Source organism: Stegodyphus dumicola, chromosome 2, assembly GCF_044657685.1.
Source record: "Stegodyphus dumicola isolate Sdum_Otavi_A_Nest chromosome 2, ASM4465768v1".
Lineage (NCBI taxonomy): Eukaryota > Metazoa > Arthropoda > Arachnida > Araneae > Eresidae > Stegodyphus > Stegodyphus dumicola.
The window spans coordinates 78666561-78689178 of record NC_140769.1 but is presented as its reverse complement, the minus strand read 5'-3'; the positions used below and the strand labels follow the sequence as shown (position 1 = coordinate 78689178).

Genomic DNA, 22618 nt, shown 5'->3' with positions numbered 1-22618 from the left:
GTAGCATTAAATAGTATTTTACACTCATAATAACGGGACATATTTGAAAGAAGATAAGTGACATTTTAGTTACATTTTACTAACAGTAAGCTTTTTTTTTTTTTTTTTTTTTTTTAATGACTCATTTTGTCACATACTTGCTCAGTCTAGAGGTTTAGTAAATAGTAAGTAATTTTATGTCAAGCAACATAGGTTAAAATGAGCATTAAAATCATAATGAGCATGATTTATAACAAAAGACTGGCTGTTGTCACCACTCATGCTTGCCTATAGGGAGGCCTTCTGATCAGAACAAACCTGAAAGGCCTGATGTAAGTACAGTTAGCAAGCTTTGAAAGTTAGCTGACCTCTATCTGATGCTGTTAGTGTCGTAGCTTCGTGTAGAATTCCAGGGGTTGTAACTCAGTTAATATACTGTACGGTTCTATTAAGCCACTAAAGCATTAGCGATGATAAGTTGTTTTGCATTAAGTCTCACTAGATGCAAACAATAAGTTTCACATGAATTTTTATATTTTTGTGTTTTACCTTGTGACCATGGTAAAGGTTTAACACGCTGAACCCGGCACAAAATTTGCTATCCTTTCCGTTCAACTGGCAGCAATGATCCGGCAGCAATATTGAGAGCAAGCAGTGCAATATTGCAGACTTAAATTAGTCATAATTTATACAAAAAGGAAAGAGATGCACATAAAGTCCGAAAGTATTGTTTGAAATGTTATGAAGACAATTCAAAACTATTTGGATGCAAGATAGCCAAAAATGTTACCAAAATAGTCGTTTCGTATTGTAATATGTGTAAAGCTAAGCCGTATTTTTGTTTAGAATGTTTCAATAAATTTCATTAAAACTAGCCGATTTTGCCCAAAATTAAGGACTTTTAAGAACCAAAAATCAATTCAAAAAAACTTAAGGACTTAAGGACTCTTAAGAACCGTACGAACCCTGATTATATGTTTTAAATACCAGGCTTGTATTTTTAATTTTCCTTTTCGAAATTTGCCGGAAATTTTTTTAACTCATTACCGATACTGCACCCCCTGTATCCAGGTCCATAGCTACCGGTTTTCCTTCTATGCTCACTTGGACCATTATGGGCAGTTTCCTATTTTTCACCTCACTGGAATGTATACTGTTTATAGGAACTGTGTTTTCATTTCCTATGTCTGTTTTTGTTTCGCTTTCATTTTTTCAGCATTTTTAGCGTTGCAGCATGCTTTTTCAATGTGCCTGATTTTCTTACAAAATCTGCAGATACTTGTCTTAAATTTACAAGAATTTCAATCTTGGTCAGTCCTCGAACATCACGAACACATTTTCCCTTTAGCACTCTTAGCTGCAAAGTTTTGTTTTTCAAACTTTTGTTTTAGAGCGACTGATTTAGATTTACCCTTATTGCTGGCACAAATTTCCACTGGTTTCCCAATTATTTCACTTGCACCTTTTAAAACTTTTTCCATTGGCAAAACTATTTTTAAAGTATCATCTAAACTGATATTATCCTGCTCAAAAATTCTATCCAGAATAGCCCTATCTCTAAGCCCACTAACAAATACATCCCACAATATTGTATTTAACATGTTCTGATTGTAAGCACACGGTATGGCAAGCGACCTTAACTCTGCCATATACATACTAATTGTTTCCCCTTCCTGCTGCTTTCGATTTAAAAATATATGTCTTCTAGGAATTATAAGTGGCTTAGGATTTAAATGATTTCTTAATGTTGTTTTTAACACACCATAATCTTTATCGAAAGGATTATGAGGAGCCAGACTATATATTTTTCCGGACAAACTAGAAATCAGTATTTTCTGACGCTTGTCCTCTGGACAGGGTTCGTACACATTTCTGCACACAGAAATTAAGGACTTTTAAGGACCATTAATGAAAAAAATTAAGGACCTATGAGCAAATATGAACTGAATAAATTCAATTAAAAATATTATCCATGCCTGAATTTCACGTTTGTAATACCATCCTAAAATGAAATACATCCCTAAGTAGTATGTAGTATTACTAAAGATGAATTAATTAACATAATTATTAATAAGTTTGAGAATAAAATAAACTATGCAATTTATCAAGTAGCATTAAATATTTGACACTTATAATAGTTGGACATATTTGAAAGAAATAAGTGACATTTACGTTTTACAAACAGTTAGCTTTATGTTGATTTTTTTTTATGTCTCGTTTTGTCGCATACTTGGTCAGTCTAGAGGTTTAGTAAATAGCAGGTAGATTTTATGTATAATGGCATAGGTTAAAATGAGAAGCAAGATCATAATCAGCATGATTCTTAACCCAAAAGACTGAATGTTGTCACCACTGCTGCTTGTCTAGAGAGAGACCTGCCGATTAGAACGAACCTGAAAGGCTTGACGTAGACACGGTTGACAAGTGTTGAAAGTTAGTCAGGCTCTGTTTGATGCGGTTAGTGTCGTAGTTTCGTGTAGAGTTTCAGAGCTTGTAACCCAGTTGATATACTTTAAGGTTCCAATAAGCTATTAAAGCACCAGAGGTAATAAACTGTTTTGTATTATTTTAAGTCTCACTAGATGCAAAGAATAAGTTTTACTTGAATTTTTACACTTTTTTATTTTATCTTGCGACCACAGTGAGTATTAATGAAAGGCAATAACTCCCTTTAATATGTAAGGATAATTTTTAAGGGTAAGCAGTTAGTTATAAATAATTAAATGAGGTAGTTTGATAACCTTAGTCATTATGGATTTACATGGCCACTATTAAATTTTATTTTTTAACAATATTTGTTAAAAAAACACTATTAAAATCAAAATCTACTAACATTTCACAGTTTAAAATACATGTAATTTATGACATTAGGATAATTACACTGTAAAAGCTACAAAACATTTATGTCTTCTAACAACGACACTCAAAAAATATTTAACCGTCATTTTAATTTGAAGCCTTCCCAAACATTTTAGCTACTTTATATCGATTTCCTTCTCTTTAAGCATCTTTTCTAACAATTAAAGATTTGTCTCACTATGCAAACCAAAGCTCTCTTTAGTTTCTGCGTGTTTGTCAACCTCTCCACAATGTACCTATGAGGGTTTACTTGATCTGGTAAAAGTTAAATAGTCCAAAACCTCCGACAGATGTGAAGCATATTATCGCTATGTCTGAAAGTATTTACAACATCAGACAAACGTTTAAAATAAAGAACTTAGAACATAAAGGCATTTTCTGATGCTAACAAAATCAATTACAGCTCACGGTGACGTAATTAAACAAGAACACCCTAATTCAAACAAAAATGTGGACTAGTGGTCAAAGATTAAACACGTTTTCTTTTCATTTTAGAATTTCTGGATTTAATTAAGGATTTCTCTTATTCTAAAAAACAATAAATGCATTTAGAATTTATACAAAAGACGGCTAATTTTATTTCTTTAGTAATATGAACATTCAAAAGAAATAGAAAATATATACTGTAAAGGCCGGTTACAGAGCTGATGTGCCAGAATTTTTAGAATTTAGTGACACACCAAACAACAAAATCTAGAAATGGCAAAACTTTTAGAATTTAGAGCAGACATTGGAAGCAGAACTTAGAAGGGCACTAGGCAGCAGAATTTAGGATCCACAGAGATTGCATCAGGTGGGAAAATGTGTACCAGCTCTGTGTATGATGCATTAAGAGATATTAGATTAATCTTTTAAATTGTAAGTTTTCAATTTATTTATTAATAAAAACATCCCTATCTATAATGCCTGCCCATATGATAAGATTAGAAGCGTTTTTGATATTTTCCATGCTTGTGTCTAGTGAAAAGTAGAGAAAATAAAGGGAAGATAAATATGTTAAGATTCTAGTATCAGAAGTAAAATATTCAAATATGTTTTCATTGTCCTTCCAGACATTCTCCAAAAAGCAAGAAATTCATTGCAAACTTTCTGTAAAATACATCCATTACGTGTTGATACCATGGAGACATTTTTCATTTTGTCACATATTTCTCGAATCTTCTAGAATCGTGGGTCTATAAATCTTGCCTTCAAATCCTTCTAAACTTTCCAAGCTGCAATGTCTAAAATCCTAAAGAAAAATTTTTCCTACCATTTCTGTAACAGCAAAAAGATAGAAATATTTCGGGGGGGGGGGGGGGTATAAAACTAATTTTATAGAGAAAACTGTGCCCATTATGAGAATTTTGAATAATCCGAGACAATTAATTACACGGGAAAACTCTTACTATGAAAAAATTAAAAACAAGACATTTTTAATTAATTACATAGCTAATTTTGCTTTCGCTAAGAGCTGTTTTGTAAATTGTGCTTTATAGCATTACACCTTATTTATTTTTCAGATTAAAAATATTGTATAATAATTTGCCAAAATGAAACTTTATAATATGACAGCAAAAAATAATAATGTTTTATTTTAATCTTATTTTTTAAATATAATTTCAATATATTACCATTATTTTAATGAAATTTATCAATGTTACGATGCTTTAAAAAAAATTGTCGGAAAATTCTCAGATCTCGGAATTAAAACAACCAAAGCAAGAAGTTGTTTAAGAGCTCTTTATTAGAAAAAATGAATTTCAAAATGCTTATGTTTCACTTCTTGCTTAGAAATTCGAGTATCCCATCATTTCTATTAGAAATAGAAACAAATTATAAACCATGAACCCATTCAAAAGATAACCATATATGTCACTGAATCACGAAAAATATTCCTCCAAAATGCTAATTCACACTCAAAATGGCAGTCGTAAAAACAGACAGAAATTTCAGATGATTAAAATTAAGGACCTTCTACCGATTTTGGCCAAAATTAAGGACTTTTAAGGACCAAAAATCGATTCCAAAAAATCTAAGGACTTTTAAGGACCGTACGAACCCTGTCTGGAACATTTTGTATATCTAAATAACTTTCGAATCTCTCTAGAAATGAATCAAACTGTTCTTCGTGTTCATTATATTTTTCAAACTAAACCAAAAGTTTCGAATTGTCCATCTGTGGAGTAATAACTGAAGTAAGTCTCTCCATTAGAGCTCTATTCTGCACTATTAACTCAGTTACAAGCTGCTCCATGATGAGTTTTCCGAAAGAAAAATGATTATAAAAGTTGTACCTTGAACCATCTTCTGGGAATCCCCTAAATCCTTATTGAGATTGCATTAGGCACATTTTTTTTTTTTTAGATCGCACATCCTCATCACCAGCTGTCGTGTATCCTTTAGTGGGTTTATCACAAGACACTCTTTTAAACTACATGCTATCTTTATTATATATACAAATATATCATCACTCGCTTACACACTTATATCTACAGTTATTTCATAACTACAGCTACTCGCATTCCAGTCCTTTTCTAATTACTCCCCGCACTTTGATGCTTGGCGCGGTGCCAACTTAAAGTCCGATTATAATATACACATTGATAGTTCTCGATATACCACAATTTTATTTCAATTTAAAGAGAAAAACATTTTGAAAGTAATTAAAAGTTTCCATTCCTTTTTTTTTTTTCTTCCCCCAACTGAAAAAATATCACTTATTCTTGTTCATAAATAATTAGTTTCAAACATGAACAGTCATTCCTTCTATCTGAAAGTTTTAATGCTAGTAAGCAAGCAGTAAAATACTACTAAAATATTAAAAGAAATGTAAATAGCATATCAAGGGCCTTGGTAACATTTGAGAATGCAGGGGTGACTACCAGGCAGATACCGATACCATTTTACAGCCATTCATCTGGTACATATTACAGGTGGACCATGGGATCACTTTGTGATCAGGCGGGTTGGGGCGTTCTAGCAAACAAAACATATTACAGGTGGGATACTGCAGTCTTTTAGAGTTAAATCTCGCTTCTATTCACATTTAAGAATGCAGGGTGGCCTAATGGCTCCCTTATGAGAAAAGAAGTAGTCAACGAGTTGAGAATAAAGTACGCTGGTACTAACAGAATAAATGAGCACAAAGTGCTGCTAAATTATAATTTAAGTTTAAAAGCATTGTTAGATCCAACTTATCAACGAAAAGACGCAAATTTTACCAAGTAAATTAATACATGAACTACATAAAAGCAAAAATCTAAGATTAAGACATAGATTTGAAAGAAAAAAAAATTAAAAAACTAAGATACTAAGACATTGATTGAAACTAAGAAAGTAAACAAGGGAAGTAAATGTGCAAAAAATTAAACAATTACGAAAAAAAAATTTTTTTTTTTTAAATCTTCCTTGTCTGGAGCTTCATAACAGAACTTGTAAAGGAAAAAGTGTTTTGAAGCTCCATACTTGGCCGATTAACAAGAGAGCCAACACAAACTTCGTTCTGACATTCACAGAGACCTGCAAATGCAATATTTAATCTATTTGTCAAATAATTTGTAGAATAAAAAGTATCATTGAATTGTTTCTTTTCCCTATTTGTCTTAGCTTTCTAATACAAAAAAAGAAGAAAAATATTTTACATGTATACAATGACACAGATAATAATTAAAAAAAAAAAAAAAAAAAACTTTCGCTTCAGAATACAGAAATAGAAAATACCTGCAGATTCCTGCAAAAAATGAAAACAGAAAAATTCAAAATTAGCCTCTATTAAAGAATTAAAAGAGACAGTCCTATAAACAACTTGAAAAACTGTAAAGAAAAATTCCCCAGTATTTGGGTCTAACAATACTTTTAAACTTTTCGCTTATGACATTAAAAAAGACAGTTGCAAATTAGTAAAACCCACCAATATGAATATTCTCAAGTTTATCTATAATTGTATATAATACAATAAAAACATTTAAGTTATGTTAGATACTAAATAAAAACTCACAAAAAATATTAAGATGGAAATAAACAGTTACAGATAAATCTTTAAAACTTTGATATTTCTAATGAAAATTTTCTACCTTGACAACTGTGGTTTTGGAGTTCCAGAATTGAAGAGGGTCGGAGATGCATGAGTAAACCATTTTTCAGACAATAAATGATATGTCTCAATAGCTGCATCAATATCATCACCATGTATACCAACAGCAACTCGCATAAGCATATGCTGCGGTCGCTCAACAACTGGAAAATAAAATTTGCCAATTTAAATAATGATTAATAATAGCACACATGTAAAACATGCACTATGAATAACATATGATAAAACAAGCATTAAAGTAAAACAAGTTTTCTAGATCAAATCTTCCATATAAAAGATGAGCAGAAAAGAAATATTTTTTAAATTTGGGAGGTGGGGGGGGGACAAAACTTTACTTTATGGGTTGGTTAAAATTTGGAAGCCCTGATGATCTGAAATAATAACCAATTTCTCTAATTCCTGGTCAGAAAGACAGATATTTTTAAAGAAATATTCTACACTAGAGACTTCTTTATGTGAATCTAAAAACATGAATTATTTCTTTATCTGAAGATTAGCTTACTAAAGTAGTACAGTGGAACCTCAGATCATGAACAAATTATCTCTGAAACAAATACTTATGTCAAAGATAAAAGATTTTCACGAGTTTTTAGGTTTCTGATAGATAATTAACATTCAGGAATTTCTGGACTATTATTTTAACATTTTTTGCTGCTTAACCCTTTGACGCGCACCATATTTTTTTAACTAAAAACTCTAGAAATTGAATATCATGATCCTAGAGACAAATAATATATGAATTAAAAAAAATTACTCTTGCCCATTGATCTGTGGGTGGTGGTCACACTGTGAACGACGACTTTGAAACTTACTGAGGTAATAGGGGTGGGGGAACTTACCCTTCTCTGTCACTTTTCCAATAAATGACAGAATTTGAGAATGTAAAAGCAAATGTGAGTAAGAATTTCATTATATGTAAAATTTCTACATTATTTTACGAAGTAAATCGTCAGAAAAAATAAACATTTATGTAATTTTTCTAGCAGTGAAAACACACGAACCTACATAATAAAGACATTCAGATAAATGCATAAAAAACTCAATAAAGTAAGGATAAAAAAAAAAAAAAAAAAAAATCTCAGTGTTTTTCTAAACATCAAAGAACAAATTTTTTTGTGACACTGTTCAAAGCATGTTTTGTCTTTTTGGTACATGCATAGACCCACATTGCAGGTTTCGTATATGCATCTCGTTCAATGAGGTTTCTCCCTTGTGCTACAAAATGTACACTGCCTGGATTTACATTTTACTGGTATATGTCCAGCACTAATTAGTCTCTTTTTGTCTGGCACATGAAATTTGTGGTTTTGTATGTTAATGGGGAGCTTAGATCTTTTGTTTCCCATTCGTATTTTGTCCCAAAATATTTATAAAATATTTTTTATTTAAATAAAGCTTTTATGTGATTTCTATTTTTAATGATAACTAAGTATATTTATATTATATTTAAACCACACAAAATAATTTATAAAATCACAATAATAGCATAGGAAACAAGCGTGTTGAGATCAGAGAAAAATCTCTGGAAAAGTAAGCCCTTTTCACTGGGCAAGTGTATGTATTGTTTAGTAATAAAATAACTTTGTGGTTTCAAAGCCCCTTATCTATGTCCGGGTAAAAATAAACATTCCTATTTGAAAAGGAGAAAACACCATTGTGAACAGAAGTGGTTTCAAGGCACCATTGTTTATTGTTTATGATAGAAATAATGATGTTAATGGGTGAATTATTGAAATTATGATGAATAACAGATGAAATTTAAAGTTGTTTATATTAATAAAAGGAAGTTATTTTGTCTCATCGAAAAGGAATTTTAAAAGGCATACAATTTGAAGTACTAAGACCTAAAAGATGTTTGATTCTTCTGCTGTCATTTTGTGTTATGTAGAGGTAAAAGATCAGTAATCAATCTGTTTTCAATAAAAAATTTCAGAAAGAGAAGAAAAAAATTCGAAACTTGGTGGTTTCAGGGTGCACATCAAAGGGTTAACTCTAGTTTACAGGACCATTCATTTAGTTTGGAAGACATTATGGCCAGATTGTTTTATAGGTAAAGATACTAAAGCATTTGACACTAACTTCTATTTGTTTTTGTTTTGTTATCTATAATGCTATGTCTAGGCAAAAGCATAGACTTGAAAGTTAACAATGAAGATGTGAAGAAGTTACTAGAGAACCTTAAAAATGAGTTCAACAAAATAATCTCAGAAGCATCAGCAAAAGGTATTTGTGGAGGAAGTGACTTCAGAGAACAAGGAATGAACAGAAACTAAATCTGTAAACTTCATGCAAAATGGAGCACAGAGCAATGTTTCATACAATGATTTTACCCTGATAAAGCATTTTCAAACTACAGCAAAGCATTTTCATTGAAAATGCAATGTTTCCCTTTAAAAACATTTTAAAATGTGAACCAGTAAAAAATAAAGAAGCTTGCAAATGTTTACATACAAATATGTATCTTTTTTTATGTGTCACAGAAATAATTAATTAAAAAAAAAAAAAAAAAAAAAAAGGAGGTATTTATTCTAATGTCTTGTTTCACTTTGAAAGTTTTCTCAGTAAATTTGGAAATTTTCAGCAAAATTAATTTATTTTTAGTTATTTAGAGGTTAACCTTCCTAGTGGCCGAGACCCTCAAATAAAAACTCTTCCTCTCAACTCTTGAAAAGAAACCAGATTCTACTATTTCTTCTGCCCATTCTGTATCCAGATTACCGCTAAAGGCGGCAGATGTTTCGCTGTCTTTAGTTGCTTTCCCCCCACTCAAATGACCGTCGTCCAGTGGGGCGTATTGACGTGTCCATGTCCTCTTGTCCAGCAGGCTCTCGTTATGGCAAGAAAGATAATTGAATGTATGCCAGATTTTATGGTTATCGCCGTGTTGGCTGCATAACTAAGCAGATTTTAAACAGCGTATGTACTTTATGAATATGTGTTTGAAATTGATATTGCTTTGCGTTTTTAGTTTTTTATTTGGAAAATTATTTACTTTTATTTCTAAAATATTTCACAAAATCTGAATAAAATTGTAGTCATTCCTCACGCAAAAATTTATAGAAAATTACGTTTTGATTCCACCATAACTTTGTACCATTATTCATTTGTATTACGTAGCAAGAAGAAGAATAGAACTAATAATTAGGCCCAGAGAAAAGATACGGTCATCAAAATTTTCTACTCATTGCATTATACAAATAAAAACGTACATAATTTATGTACTAAACAAAATGCATTACATTAGCATATACAGTCAAAAGTCTTTAATCCGGACTCGTCGGGACTTTGGCTATTCCGGATTATCGATTTTTCCGGATTATAGATCATCAGTTTAAATCTGGTAAGATGGCATGCAGAAATTATAAAATTAAAAATATGAAATCGTAATTTATAAAATAATGAGCAATTATGATCTAAAGGGTATCAAAATTTTAAAAAAAAGAAGCTTAATATTTATTTGTTTACTTTATTAAACATCTCTTTCAACGCGCGCATGCGTACCTTACGCATAGCCGAAATTAGAAAATTGCAACCAGAAAACTATTTGATTTGTATTCGTGATATTTATAATGACGAGAAATTTGATTTAAATCATATCAAAGACGGAGTACATTGAGATTAAATACTTACTACATTTAGTAAGGAATTATAAGCCAAATAAAATAAAAACATCTGCCCTGAAGATAACGATAGTGGTGACAGATCAACTTCCAGTTCATTGCGCGCGGCGATGTCCCCCCCCCCCACGCAGAGCAGCGTGAAATTGATAAACAGATTTCGGAACGGTTAGAAAAACAAAGGATATACCTTTATCCATTTTTTGTAGCAATTCGTTTTTTGTTTGATGGACATCAAATCATACTTTCGTTTTCTAGATCCTTTGGGAGCTCCAGCATCGGAAATTCTATTTGACATAATCGAAAGCTTACTTTTATAAAATTGCTCTTACAGTCTGCAAAAAATAATAAGCCGGATCCAATTCGAAGATTAAAGAACAACACAATCATCAACATTAACTGAAATAGATAATTTTAGCTTATACCATCCGTTATACATTAAACGCGCACGCGAAAACGTATTCTGCGCTTGCGCAGACGCATATGCACAGTCGTAACTGTCTTGCGCGCACGCGTAAAACGCCTATGAGCATGCGTCAACGCGGCGCATGCGCAGAAAGATTTTAGCTTTGAGGTCCGGATTATGGGTGTCCGAATTAACGACTTTTGACTGTAGTTTAATAAACTACTAATTTTACTTACTTTATCTTTAAATGACTTCAATTTATATTCTAATCAATAATCTTTTCTGAATGACGTTAACATGAATACTTTCCAACGACATTGACTTGAATTATTACTAAATCTATTTGAGATGAATTTGAATTTTAAAAATGTTTCTTTACATGGTAACTTTGAACATTGATCACAACGAATTTGTATAATAGAATATTAAATTTTCATTTTTTCTATACCATTCAGTTTTTACAAGTTCTGCATTTTTCTTTTTTTCCTACCAAAACCTTAACTTTAATTCTCAGCTTTCTATTCATCGTTATTATAAATACTTTTTTTAGATAAAAATAAAATATTCTTTGCTACATTAAGACCCTCAATGCCTTATCTCGTCGCTGGAGAGATTTGCGGAAAGAAAACTGTGTCATGAAGTACAGTGCAATGATAAAAGATTGTCTAAAGAGAAAAGCCAGCACATAAATGAACTCTTTTCAGATAAACTATATTACCATCTAGATTTTTGAATGATTTTATTTATTAAAAATTCCTTTTCCATATTAAAAGTTTATAATGATGCTTTTAAATCATGTACTGAAAAACGATAAATTACTTGAGATTTTTCTAAATTCGTACATACGCACAGAAAACTTCCAAAATATAATTTTTTTCACTTTCTTTTATTAATGCTTTAAGTATTTCTAACTTTAAATGAAAATTAAGACTAAAACCATCGTGCGAATAAACGTAGAACTGTGAAGAATTTTGCCTAATTTAGTGCACTGAAAAAATCTAAAATTCAGTTTTAAGATGCTGTATTTTCAAAGTTAAAACTGTTTTTAAACATTTCCCTAAAGAAGCGTCTTTTTTTGTTATAAATTCTAGAAAAACATTCTTGAATCGTGTTAGATAAAATTATATGACATTAAATAAGAAATGATTTTTTTCTCTGTACAATGTTAAAGCTGATGCTTTCCCGTTTTTAAAGTCGTCTCTGCTAGTCCTAGGCTCCAAGACATCCGTAAATAATTAGAGAAGAGGAATGTGTAGCTGACTTAGATAAATCATAGAGTGAATGTCAGTTCGGGTTTACTTTGCTGTTATTCGTCGGTTCTTGCATTAGGCATAAATTTCAAGAGTTAGAAGGGAAAGGTTTGGCGTTACCTTCACAGGTAGTTTGCAGGGATTTGTTTTTGTCAATAAGATGAAAACAGTCACGACGTGGACAAATCCAATTTAAAATTTAGAGGACTGCGTCTTTAAAAATTCTTTAAAAGAACTATATTTTCAAATGAGGAAAATTCAAAATTGATTACAATCAAAGGATATAATATTTCAGTAGTTTGTTTTTCCTTTACTTCGAGAATAAGAGTTACTGCAGAGCAACTTTCTTCAATGCCTTGCTTAGAATAGAATAGCAGAGTTTGGACACTATGATAGTTAGTTTAATTAATAAGGTATTTTCCCCCTCCTTTACGTAATCCATCGCGGTGTAATTAGAAGCATACTCAACGCGTATTCGAGAGCTTTAGGGTTCGAATCCCGGCAAAGAGAATTGTACATTTTTCACATCTGCAGCATCAAAAGCCGTAATGATTCAAAGTCCGTAAAAGAACAGGTTAGCTCACTTGCGTATCAATGATTATGCTATATAAATTTAATAATATTTGTGATGTAAAAAAATCAATTTTACAGTCATGTTCAAATTTACATTAAACTTAAATCAATGCAAAAGTCTATAAGAGCCAATATAGAGCGAGAACTCACTTTCGTTTGTTTACGCAAGTGAGGTAACCTACGATTCTTCTTAACTAAGAGACTAAAACTATCTGCCTATGAACAAGGATGCTTTCATGAAGACTTCTGAAAGGAAAATATCTCATATTCACGCTACAGAAAAAGAAACCATTAAAACTCCCATGCAGTCCACCCGTTCACTAGGATTTCAACCTAGGTCAAACTACCAGTTCAGCGACATTACCGCTGGGTCGATACTATGAAATTGAAGAATTCTTAAAGCATACGAAAAATTTACTGCATTTTTCTACTTCTTCACAATCAAATTGAAAAATTTTCCTCTTTTGATCTTGTTTTTGTTATAAATACGTATTTTTTAATTAAAGATTTGTCCATAACATGTTGAAATGCATGATAATTTGGAATTAATTTTTTTTCTTTAAGCCAATAGATTGCAATTTTCTTGATCTAATTTAATCCTATCAAAAATTCTTTTCTAGTAACGCTTACGAAAGGAACAAGTAGTATGTTTCTTTAAGTCTTGAATAACTTCTGAAACATCCATAAACAGTATTATTGGGTTTGGTTGCTTTTTTAATTAACTATAATGAAAGAACATAAACTTTCCCGAGTTCGCAGCGCACCTGATATAGCATACGAGGAGGATTTTTTAAGGGCAACTAGTTCGTGTTCGCATTGCTCATGGGGAAAAAAATACAAAAACGACTAAGTAGCCACCTCATTCTCTGGGATTTTAACGCCGGCTTAACACAATTACAGTAGTCTTATTCACTCTGCCAGTGGTTGGCCTTTTACTAAGGCTGGGAATTTTTATAATATTAGTATTTAGTATTGCAAAACATTTACAAATGAAATTGATGCTTTCAAGGAAAAGTTTAATTGAATTACGTATTCAATCTATTAATACCGAGAAGAAGATAAAACTGAAAGCATATTGATCAAATATCAGGTCTGTTTTCTAAATTGGGTATTAAAAATCATTCAAGTGATTGTTATAGATTTGTGCATATTGTATGGATTTTTTAAAATGCGCAAACCGAAATTGCGGTAACATCCTTAATTTCTTTCGACATATTTCATCCTCTGAAAATTTCGTTCTCTGTTTGAAAACAAAATCCTGTTAACAGCTGTATGGAAAGTGAGAAGCTCTTTTTTTTTCTTCTCATTCACTGCTCTATGACAGTGTTGAAGCAACACTTTTTACAATACACTGTAATAAAATATGTATAAAATTTTTTTACGCATAAATATTAAACGACTACGTTTTTATACTGTTTAGATAATCACTAGATGTCTGTGTTTATAGACAGATTTGATAAAGTCAAATAGAAATGCACGGAAAAGCTATTTATCTTGAGGTAGACATCTTTATAGAGAGACTTTGTAGGAAAAATTGCTGGTATTCACGTCACAACTGCAGTTTTATGAGAAGAAAAAATAAATAAAATCTGAAAACTTTCAGATTTTACATTACACCCAATTTTAAGGTTTTAGGTGTTACTTTCATTTATTAAATATCATGTTCTTCGCACTTAAACCATAGAATTCAATTCAACAGCAATATCACAAAATCATTTTAAAATGAGTGTATCATTAGAATTTCCGAAACACAGTCTCGAGCGTTGGAGATAATTCTCCCCCCCCCCCGTACAATATTGTCATTGCTCACTTTGAAATCGTTGAGTTTGTTTATCAAGAATCCCTTAGTGTTCCAAAATATGAAATCGATAATAAAACAAATTCCAAATCAGGGCTTCCGGATGGCCATATTTGGTGGAAGATTTATTCAAAATCTGATGGCTCTAAGTACTGTTGTTTTATCACAATGCGAGAAACATACATACATTTATGAAGATTCTTCATTATTTAATTTCTTTAAATATAATACAGGGCTGTAATATTTGATGGCAACAGTTTGAAAAGTGAATCAACGCAAAATGCCAAAACGAAATTAATAGCCCTTCTGGGCTAACGCCCTTTGGAATAATAAAATTTTTTATTCGGATTTAAATTGCTTATTATTTGTAAGATTGCTGTTATGAAAATTAGTCTATTTTCCCAAACATATACGAAACAATAAGCTATTTAAATATATGTTCATTATATTGCGGGAGATGAATTCAGCTATCGCCTTTAAAATATGTAGTGAAAGATCCATAAGTAGCTGGTATTGGTATAATAATAAATGAAGTTAAGGAAAAGTTGTATAGAAAAGAATGGTAATATTTATTTTATTACTCGTTTACTTTTAAAAATCACTTTGCTTACTTAATAAAGTTCAGAACCTCTAACATATGATAGCATACGTTGAGGCGTTGCAACCATGGCCGGTACTAGGCATTTTGTCGATCGGCGTAACTTTTGAAGGTTTTAAATTTTGCTTTCCGGTGCATTACTAAATTAAAAAACATTTTCAGCTTCTAAATGCCTCTGCCTTGTGTATTACCTAAATTCCAAAATTTTTGCCATCCCTAAATTTTGCTGCTCAATGTTTTTCTAAATTCTAAAAATTTTCCCGCCTTTTAATTCTGCCGTTCCTGCTGTGACGTCAATCCTGGTTTCAACGAGTATCAGTTTAAAGCTTACGATTATTTAAAATTCTTGTAACATGTTTATTATTCTAGTATTTCCGAAAATAAAGATGTTTCTATGTTTATAACGTTAATATCAGTCTTATGCTGTCAAAAGTCTGTCATTAAAACATCTCTTGTATATATAAATTTTCAATACTATACCAAAATGCTTCTATTAAAACAAATCTTCATTAAATGTTAAGGTACTTGAAATCATTAACATTTTGAAATTTATTTTAATGATTCTGTTCAACTTATTGTGTTGCGGATATTCGATTCTAATTAAATAATAGGAACTTTGAATAAGTACTCTGGATTTATATATTAGCTTCAAACTGTCAAACCAGATTTTAGTTGAAGATCGGTTATTATTCAATTATTTTTATTCTCCATTTTAGATATTAGATGAAGAAATAAATTCCATTTTTACTTTCAGTACGTGTTAAAGTATTTCTGCTGTCTTGGCTAATTCGATAGCAGTATTAAAAATTCGAACAAAACATAGATTTTTGGCGACTCAACAGCTATGTGCAGCAACCCCAAAATAACAAGCTAAATTTCAGAAAAGCGAAACCCTTCCCAGCAGGGAGCCTATTAGTGCAATCACTCCCGTCGAAATTGCTGGGGGAAAGAAATCCTAACGCGAGCGTATATATGCTTGCTGGCCGCTTAAAGCAAGATATTGATTGGCCGTATATATGCTTGCTGGGCGCTTAGAAGAGAATTCTGGTTAGACGTATATATGCTTGCTGGCCGCTTAGAGCACAATTTTGGTTGAACATATATATACCGCTCGGCCACTTGGAGGGTTCATTCAACATACCGTCAAAACTCATTAATTCGGACACCCATAATCCGGACCTCAAAGCTAAAAACTTTCTGCGTATGCGCCGTGTTGACACATGCGCATAGGCGTTTACGCGTGCGCGTAAGACCTCTTACGACTGCGCATTTGCGTGTGCGCAAGCGCAGAATACGTTTTCGCGTGCGCGTTTTATGTATAACGAACAGTATAAGCTAAAATTATCTAATTAACTATTTCAGTTAATGTTGATGATTGCGTTGTTCCTTAATTTTCGAATTGGATCCGGCTTATTATTTTTTGCAGACTGTAAGAGCAATACTATAAAAGTAAACTTGAACTTTCGATTATGTCAAATAGAATTTCCGAATCTGGAGCTCCCAAAGGATCGTACAAAACGAAAGTATGTTTCGATGTCCATCAAACAAAAAGTGGAATTGCTGCAAAAAATGGATAAAGACATGAAGAATGTGACAGAGAGGTTAGTGAAAACGAAAAAATTTCGATTGACAAGTTAGTCGGTATTCTCGGCACAGCAATTAACGGGACTTGAACAGCGGAACTTTGTAACTGAACAAAAAATTATGTCTGTTTATAGAATTAAAGAGAAAGTATTATCACATAAAACGAAGCAACTTAAACAACTTACATTTAAAGAAATGTTTAATAAAGTAAACAAATAAATATTAAGCTTTTTTTTTTTTTTGTAAATTTTGATACCCTTTAGATCATAATTGTTCTTTAGTTCATAAATTACGGTTTCATATTTTTAATTTTAGAATTTCTGCATGCCATCTTACGCGATTTAAACTGATGATCTATAATCCGGAATCGCCGAAGTCCCGACGAGTCCGGATTAACGACTTTTCACTATATTGGAATTATTTGAAATAAATATCAGTTTTAAAATTTAACATTTAGCTGCTAATACATTTGAATTGTTTAGTGTAATCGAGAAATTTCTTGCAGGTACCAAAATTTAGATTTCAGATAGAAAAATAATATAAATTTGAATTTTGATATGGGATTAAGCACCTAAGAAAATGGGGGGAAAATTAGCTGAAAGAAAAGATCTCATAACTGTAGCCAGGGAGAGAAGGAAAAGATTATCAATTTTGTGGGAGGAGGAAGCACAAAAAAGCATCATAAAAAATACAAATAAATTTTCAATTAAACCTTGTTAAAAAGAAATTAAATTGTCACACATATTACAAACTTACACACAACGCACACATATCACATCAAGTTATAAAAGGGTGATATCCATATATTAGTGATATAAACAGTGTGATATATATATATGAGTTTCATATGTATGCATATGTGTTTTGGCCTCCTCAGTGATTTGTAGCCAGAGGGGCACCGCACAAAGAGTTAGTTATAGAACCTAAAGGGAGCGGACACACCAAAAATGTCAGGCATATTATCGCTAATTGATATAATTGCATCATATCTGCCAGTTGGCAGAAAACTAGTATGATGTATCAATTTAACATGCCAGGCAGCAGAATATGTGTATCATGTACATGCCAGGTGGCATATGGCTTGTAAATAAATGTACAGTAAAATATCTTGGTGTAATAGATTAAGAACATGCATCAACAACCTTCTGATCATTTGGATATTTATAATATGTATGTATTAGATATACACACATATGTATTCACTCTCATTTTGTTAAAAAAAGTGTGTGCTGCCCACCAGCTCTTTTCAAACTGTGGATTCAGCCTGTATGCAATTTGAGTTTGAAACCACTATACTACATTGTTACTGCGGCTAATCTTACTTCTCTGACGTAATCAGAACAAGCCCATGAATTTTACTGTGGCTAAGAGTGCAAAGCTGTACCTGTCATTGGCACGAGCCTTGAGCATCATAAGTATGTAACAGTATGATTTTGAATAGTTTCATCCCAATTTTGGAGGACAACAAAGTGGAAGACAGGTCCCAGGATCTCCCACCCTTCTCTCCCTACCACCAAGTCACTCGAGAGGTCTTTTGTCTTGCAGTACATTACTAAGTGTCTTCATGCTGCTCAAAGCATGAAGGCACTCTTAATATACCGCATAACATTGTAAATATGCCATAAACTCATATATGTAATAATGCTATAAATGCATCCATGCCAGAGAAAGCATGTATATATTTCCAAACATCCATGCTTTCTGTAGGATTCGAGTCCAGACTCTTCAGTACAATAACCAAAATCAGTAGCCAATATCCTGTCTAAATGGCACATGTGGTACATTATGCCAAGCATTAATAAATAAAAAATCCTCAATGAACATAGCAGATTTCAAGAATAGGAAGAGCGTTTTTGTGTAGAAGTCGTATGCCTTGTACAAGTTCACTATCAGCATACATAATGTGAGCCATCACTATCAAGAACACAAATACGGTCCTGACATATCTTCTTTGGACTTCTACCTTCTTTCAGACTTACAGCTACATCTTTCGTTCTGCACAGCAAGTCTGAAATGAGGTTTATCTGTTTTTGGACTTTCGGCCACCAAGTTTCTGGGCAAAAGGCTTTGAAGAACTACTGAAACATACGCAAAAAATTATAGATTTGTATAATGATTATTACCCACACTAAAGATACTGCTTTCATGTTTTTTCCCCCTAACTTTATTAAGAACGTTTTTTCCTGGAAAATTTTCATTACAACCAGATATCAGTTAACCAAAGTTATTACTGCATGTACGCTGAAATAATTAATGCTAAATCACGATTAAAATTATTTCCAATAAACATTAAGACCCCCAACAACAACATTAGCTATTTCCCAGTTCAAGAAATTTTAAAAAGCAGATTTCCAAAATGTCTATTTTGTTTTATTGCTGGAATTATAAGAAAATCATACTTAAGATCAAAATGTGTAAACAATCATTTATTGGCTCAAAATTAAGTATAGATATATATATAATGTAGTTTTTCTGGAAGATGAAACGAATTCACTTTTTAATCATGGCTGAGAAAAACTGCTGTGTAGAAATCGCAAGTGGTTTGATGGTTAAAACATCATTTTTACTTTAAACAGGAACAATTACTCAGAAACACATATTTTGCTAGAGATGCATAATACCTGCAGTAGCATTTATGAGCTTGGATGGTTTTTGTTTTAACTCTTTGCAGCACAGCGTGTCCGGTTTGGACACAACTAAAAATTTCCTTCTGTACGCACAGAAAAATTGAATGAAAAAGGACTTATACTATAGGTTACTCTATAGGTTACTCTGAACCTTCTTTACTTATAGTAGATGGCAGCTCAACACAAGCCAGTCTATATATTTTAGCCATGTTTAGTTTTTTAAGACCCTCTTTTTTCAATGAAATCTTCCAGATTTTTTTAGGGTATAAAAGAAATTGTTTGAAAAGAAATTTCTATGTCATTTTTTTGGCTGTACGCTAATGTCCTTATTCTACATTAGTTTTAAAATTTTACCTTGAAATTTTGCCTAAAATCAAACGGCGAACTCTAGGTGTGCCCAGACCGGGCTCACCGATAATCTAGGGCAACCATGAGTCTGTATTCTTTGTTTCTCCGCATCTCATCAGTCAGTTCATTGACAACAAAAAATGCTCTTTTCGAAGCTCTATTCAATCAATGTGCCACTTTGGGCACACTCACAGAATTAAAACGATAAGTGCTATCTTCACAAAATTTTACTTGTGTCCTCCTCTAGGCCTAATTAGACTGACTACCTTTTTTTTTTTTAATCAAAACTCCGACTTTAAAAGGTAGCGTGCTGGAATGGATTAATCCTGAGCAGCAATTAGCCAAAAGATTTCACACTGTGGTTACTGTACTGAAAGCATGATGTAATATGGTACAATGTGCAGCCTGGAAGAGAGGCTGAATGCAATTAAAATTTACAATTTAAAGGACCATTCTAATTAATTTGGTAACAAATTTTTCTTCATATTTTGATATCCTGCACACATATAGATAAAATCATAATTATCATTAATCTTTAATGCTGGCTTTTTTCAAAGGCTGTATGAATAGTAAACTTATTTTCCACAACTTGATATTTCATATGCATTATACATCTTGAAATTTCTGCATGCAAGGTAATAAATAATTCAACTTGGTATGATATATTTTAAAAACTGGGTGAAATACAAAGTCCCACATCATAATCCTCGTAACAATATCTTGTTTCTTTCCACAGACCCTGCTACTATTGCCATCATTTTCAAAATTACACGAAAATTTGAAAATGTAAACTACATAAAATAAAACTTGAAAAGCTCAGTTATTAATTATTCTCCATAAGCTAATAGAAGTATAGTAATTTTATTCAAATTACTATAGTAATTCCTAAACAAAACTTTCAGAACTGTAATACAAAATTGTAACGAAACAAAACACACTGTAAACAAAAGTTTCACAATGAATCAAAGCACTAAAAGAAAACAAAATCAAAGTTTGTTCTACAAAGCCTCAATGACCCATTTAAATCTATTAAAATTTAAAAGCAATTGCTATCTTTGAATAAAAAATGCGAGCTTTGAAAAGATGATGCCTGCACCACCATGCGGGCAAATCGCACTGTACACAAAAGTTCTACTTGTATAAAGTAGGGGGCAAAACTACTAAGCAGCAAAACTGTTCTCACACAGTTTTGTGTTACAGATACTTTTCTTATTTTAGTATGTTTTTGCATACTTTTGACAATTTATTGCATTTTTCATTGTCCTTAATTAACTTTTCCACATTTTATTTGTGCTTTCAGTTCCTTTATCACAAAAGACAGTTTCACATAATCAAGTTATAACAAACAGCAAAAATGTATAAATAGCATTTATCAATATAAGAAATTCTTAGCTATCTTGATTTGCATAGTAATTAGAGACACTGGGTTCTCAACCTTTTGACTAACGTGTAACATCTAAACAAAAGTTGAAAACCTTTAATACCACCATTACAAAGTATTACTGTCACCACCACTCTTGAACAATGTTAGATCGCATAAATTTACAAGTGTTAGAGAAAAAAATCTCAATCAAGATGTTGGGGTTTTAATTTTTGAATTTAATAGTTAAAAAAACATTGCTTCTTTGCGTACCACCAGTGGTACACGCACCACCGGTTGAGAACCCCTGTTCTAGAGAATCCTTCTCTCTAAGTTCATCCCTCTATGGCATGGCAACACATAAAATATGTGGCAGGCTGAAAAGTGTTTTCCATGGCTTGGTGGTAGGAGAAAAGGGATGGGAGACCCCTGATGAAATCCATTCTTTGGGGAATTCTACTTAAAAACTGGGACAGAGCTCAGAAAAGCCATACTGTCACCTATAAAGCTCATGCCGATGATAGATGCATTCCTGTGCTTCTCGGCACGATAAAATTCTTGTATTTCTTGTGACGTTACATCAAACAAGTGAAGTAAGTTACAAAAGCGGTTCTAAAACTTATTTACAACTCCTCCTCCAGGAACTAAATGACCATTCTGAAATCTGTTAATGAATTAAAAACTCTTCTGCAATATGGTTGTTAATTCAGTCAGTTACTTACAAACAGAACAAACTGAAAACCTTAATTATAATTATTATTTATAAAGGAATACCACATTTTCAAATTGCTCTACTTAAATTTAAAATCTGACATGACATGTAAAAGGATTATTTTCCTTCAAAACCACTAACAAACCTTTTTAAACTATCTCTCAACACCAAGAATTAGCCAAACTTTTCATCATAATACATATAAAATTAATAATATTTCACATTCATCAACAATGAAGATGATTTTCATTTGATGCAGTGTCATAACTCAAATGAAGAATGTGCAACACTAAAAATAAATTCATATTACAAAACAGCTTATATAAGAATAACTATATTACAGAAACAAACTCTTAAACATTTCTGAAGCATGAAGATTATTACAGAACCACAGTTTAAATTTTATACAAACCAACTGATTCTGTTGAACAAATACTGATCAGATGCGACACTACAGTAATAAAATCGGAATTTCTCCTAATTTTTATAAGATACGAACAATAATAGAGAAGGAATATAATCAATGAAGCAAGTAAAAAAGAAGTACTTACCTTTTCCATTTATTTTTAGTAAATAAGACCTCTCCAATGTCTAAAATAAAAGTGCAGCAATTAAATGGGCATTCATTTGTTTGAATATTATAAATTACAAATCTGGGGGGGGGGAATCCCAACATCAAGTAGTTGTGTTAGATCAACAAAATTTGGTAGGTATATTTATACTTCTGACAGATGATGTCTATTCAAATTTTGTGCTATTACTATGCATTTACTATGAATGTGCAAATCAGGCTTGCTTTAAATATGCACTGTAAAGTTTGTGAGCATTATTT

At 31.9% G+C, this 22618-nt stretch overlaps 1 protein-coding gene across 5 annotated transcripts in view; it reads right to left on the bottom strand.

Moving 5' to 3' along the window:
• RnrL (Ribonucleoside diphosphate reductase large subunit) overlaps positions 1 to 22618 on the bottom strand; it is a 219775-nt gene that overhangs the window by 82513 nt on the left and 114644 nt on the right. For all 5 annotated transcript variants that reach the window (XM_085810790.1, XM_085810792.1, XM_085810789.1 and 2 more), the window contains 2 exons: positions 22338 to 22377; positions 6894 to 7056 (listed from right to left, as the gene is read on the bottom strand). In XM_085810790.1, the coding sequence (XP_085666916.1) occupies positions 6894 to 7056; positions 22338 to 22377 (203 nt within the window). The remainder of the gene's footprint in view (positions 1 to 6893; positions 7057 to 22337; positions 22378 to 22618) is intronic.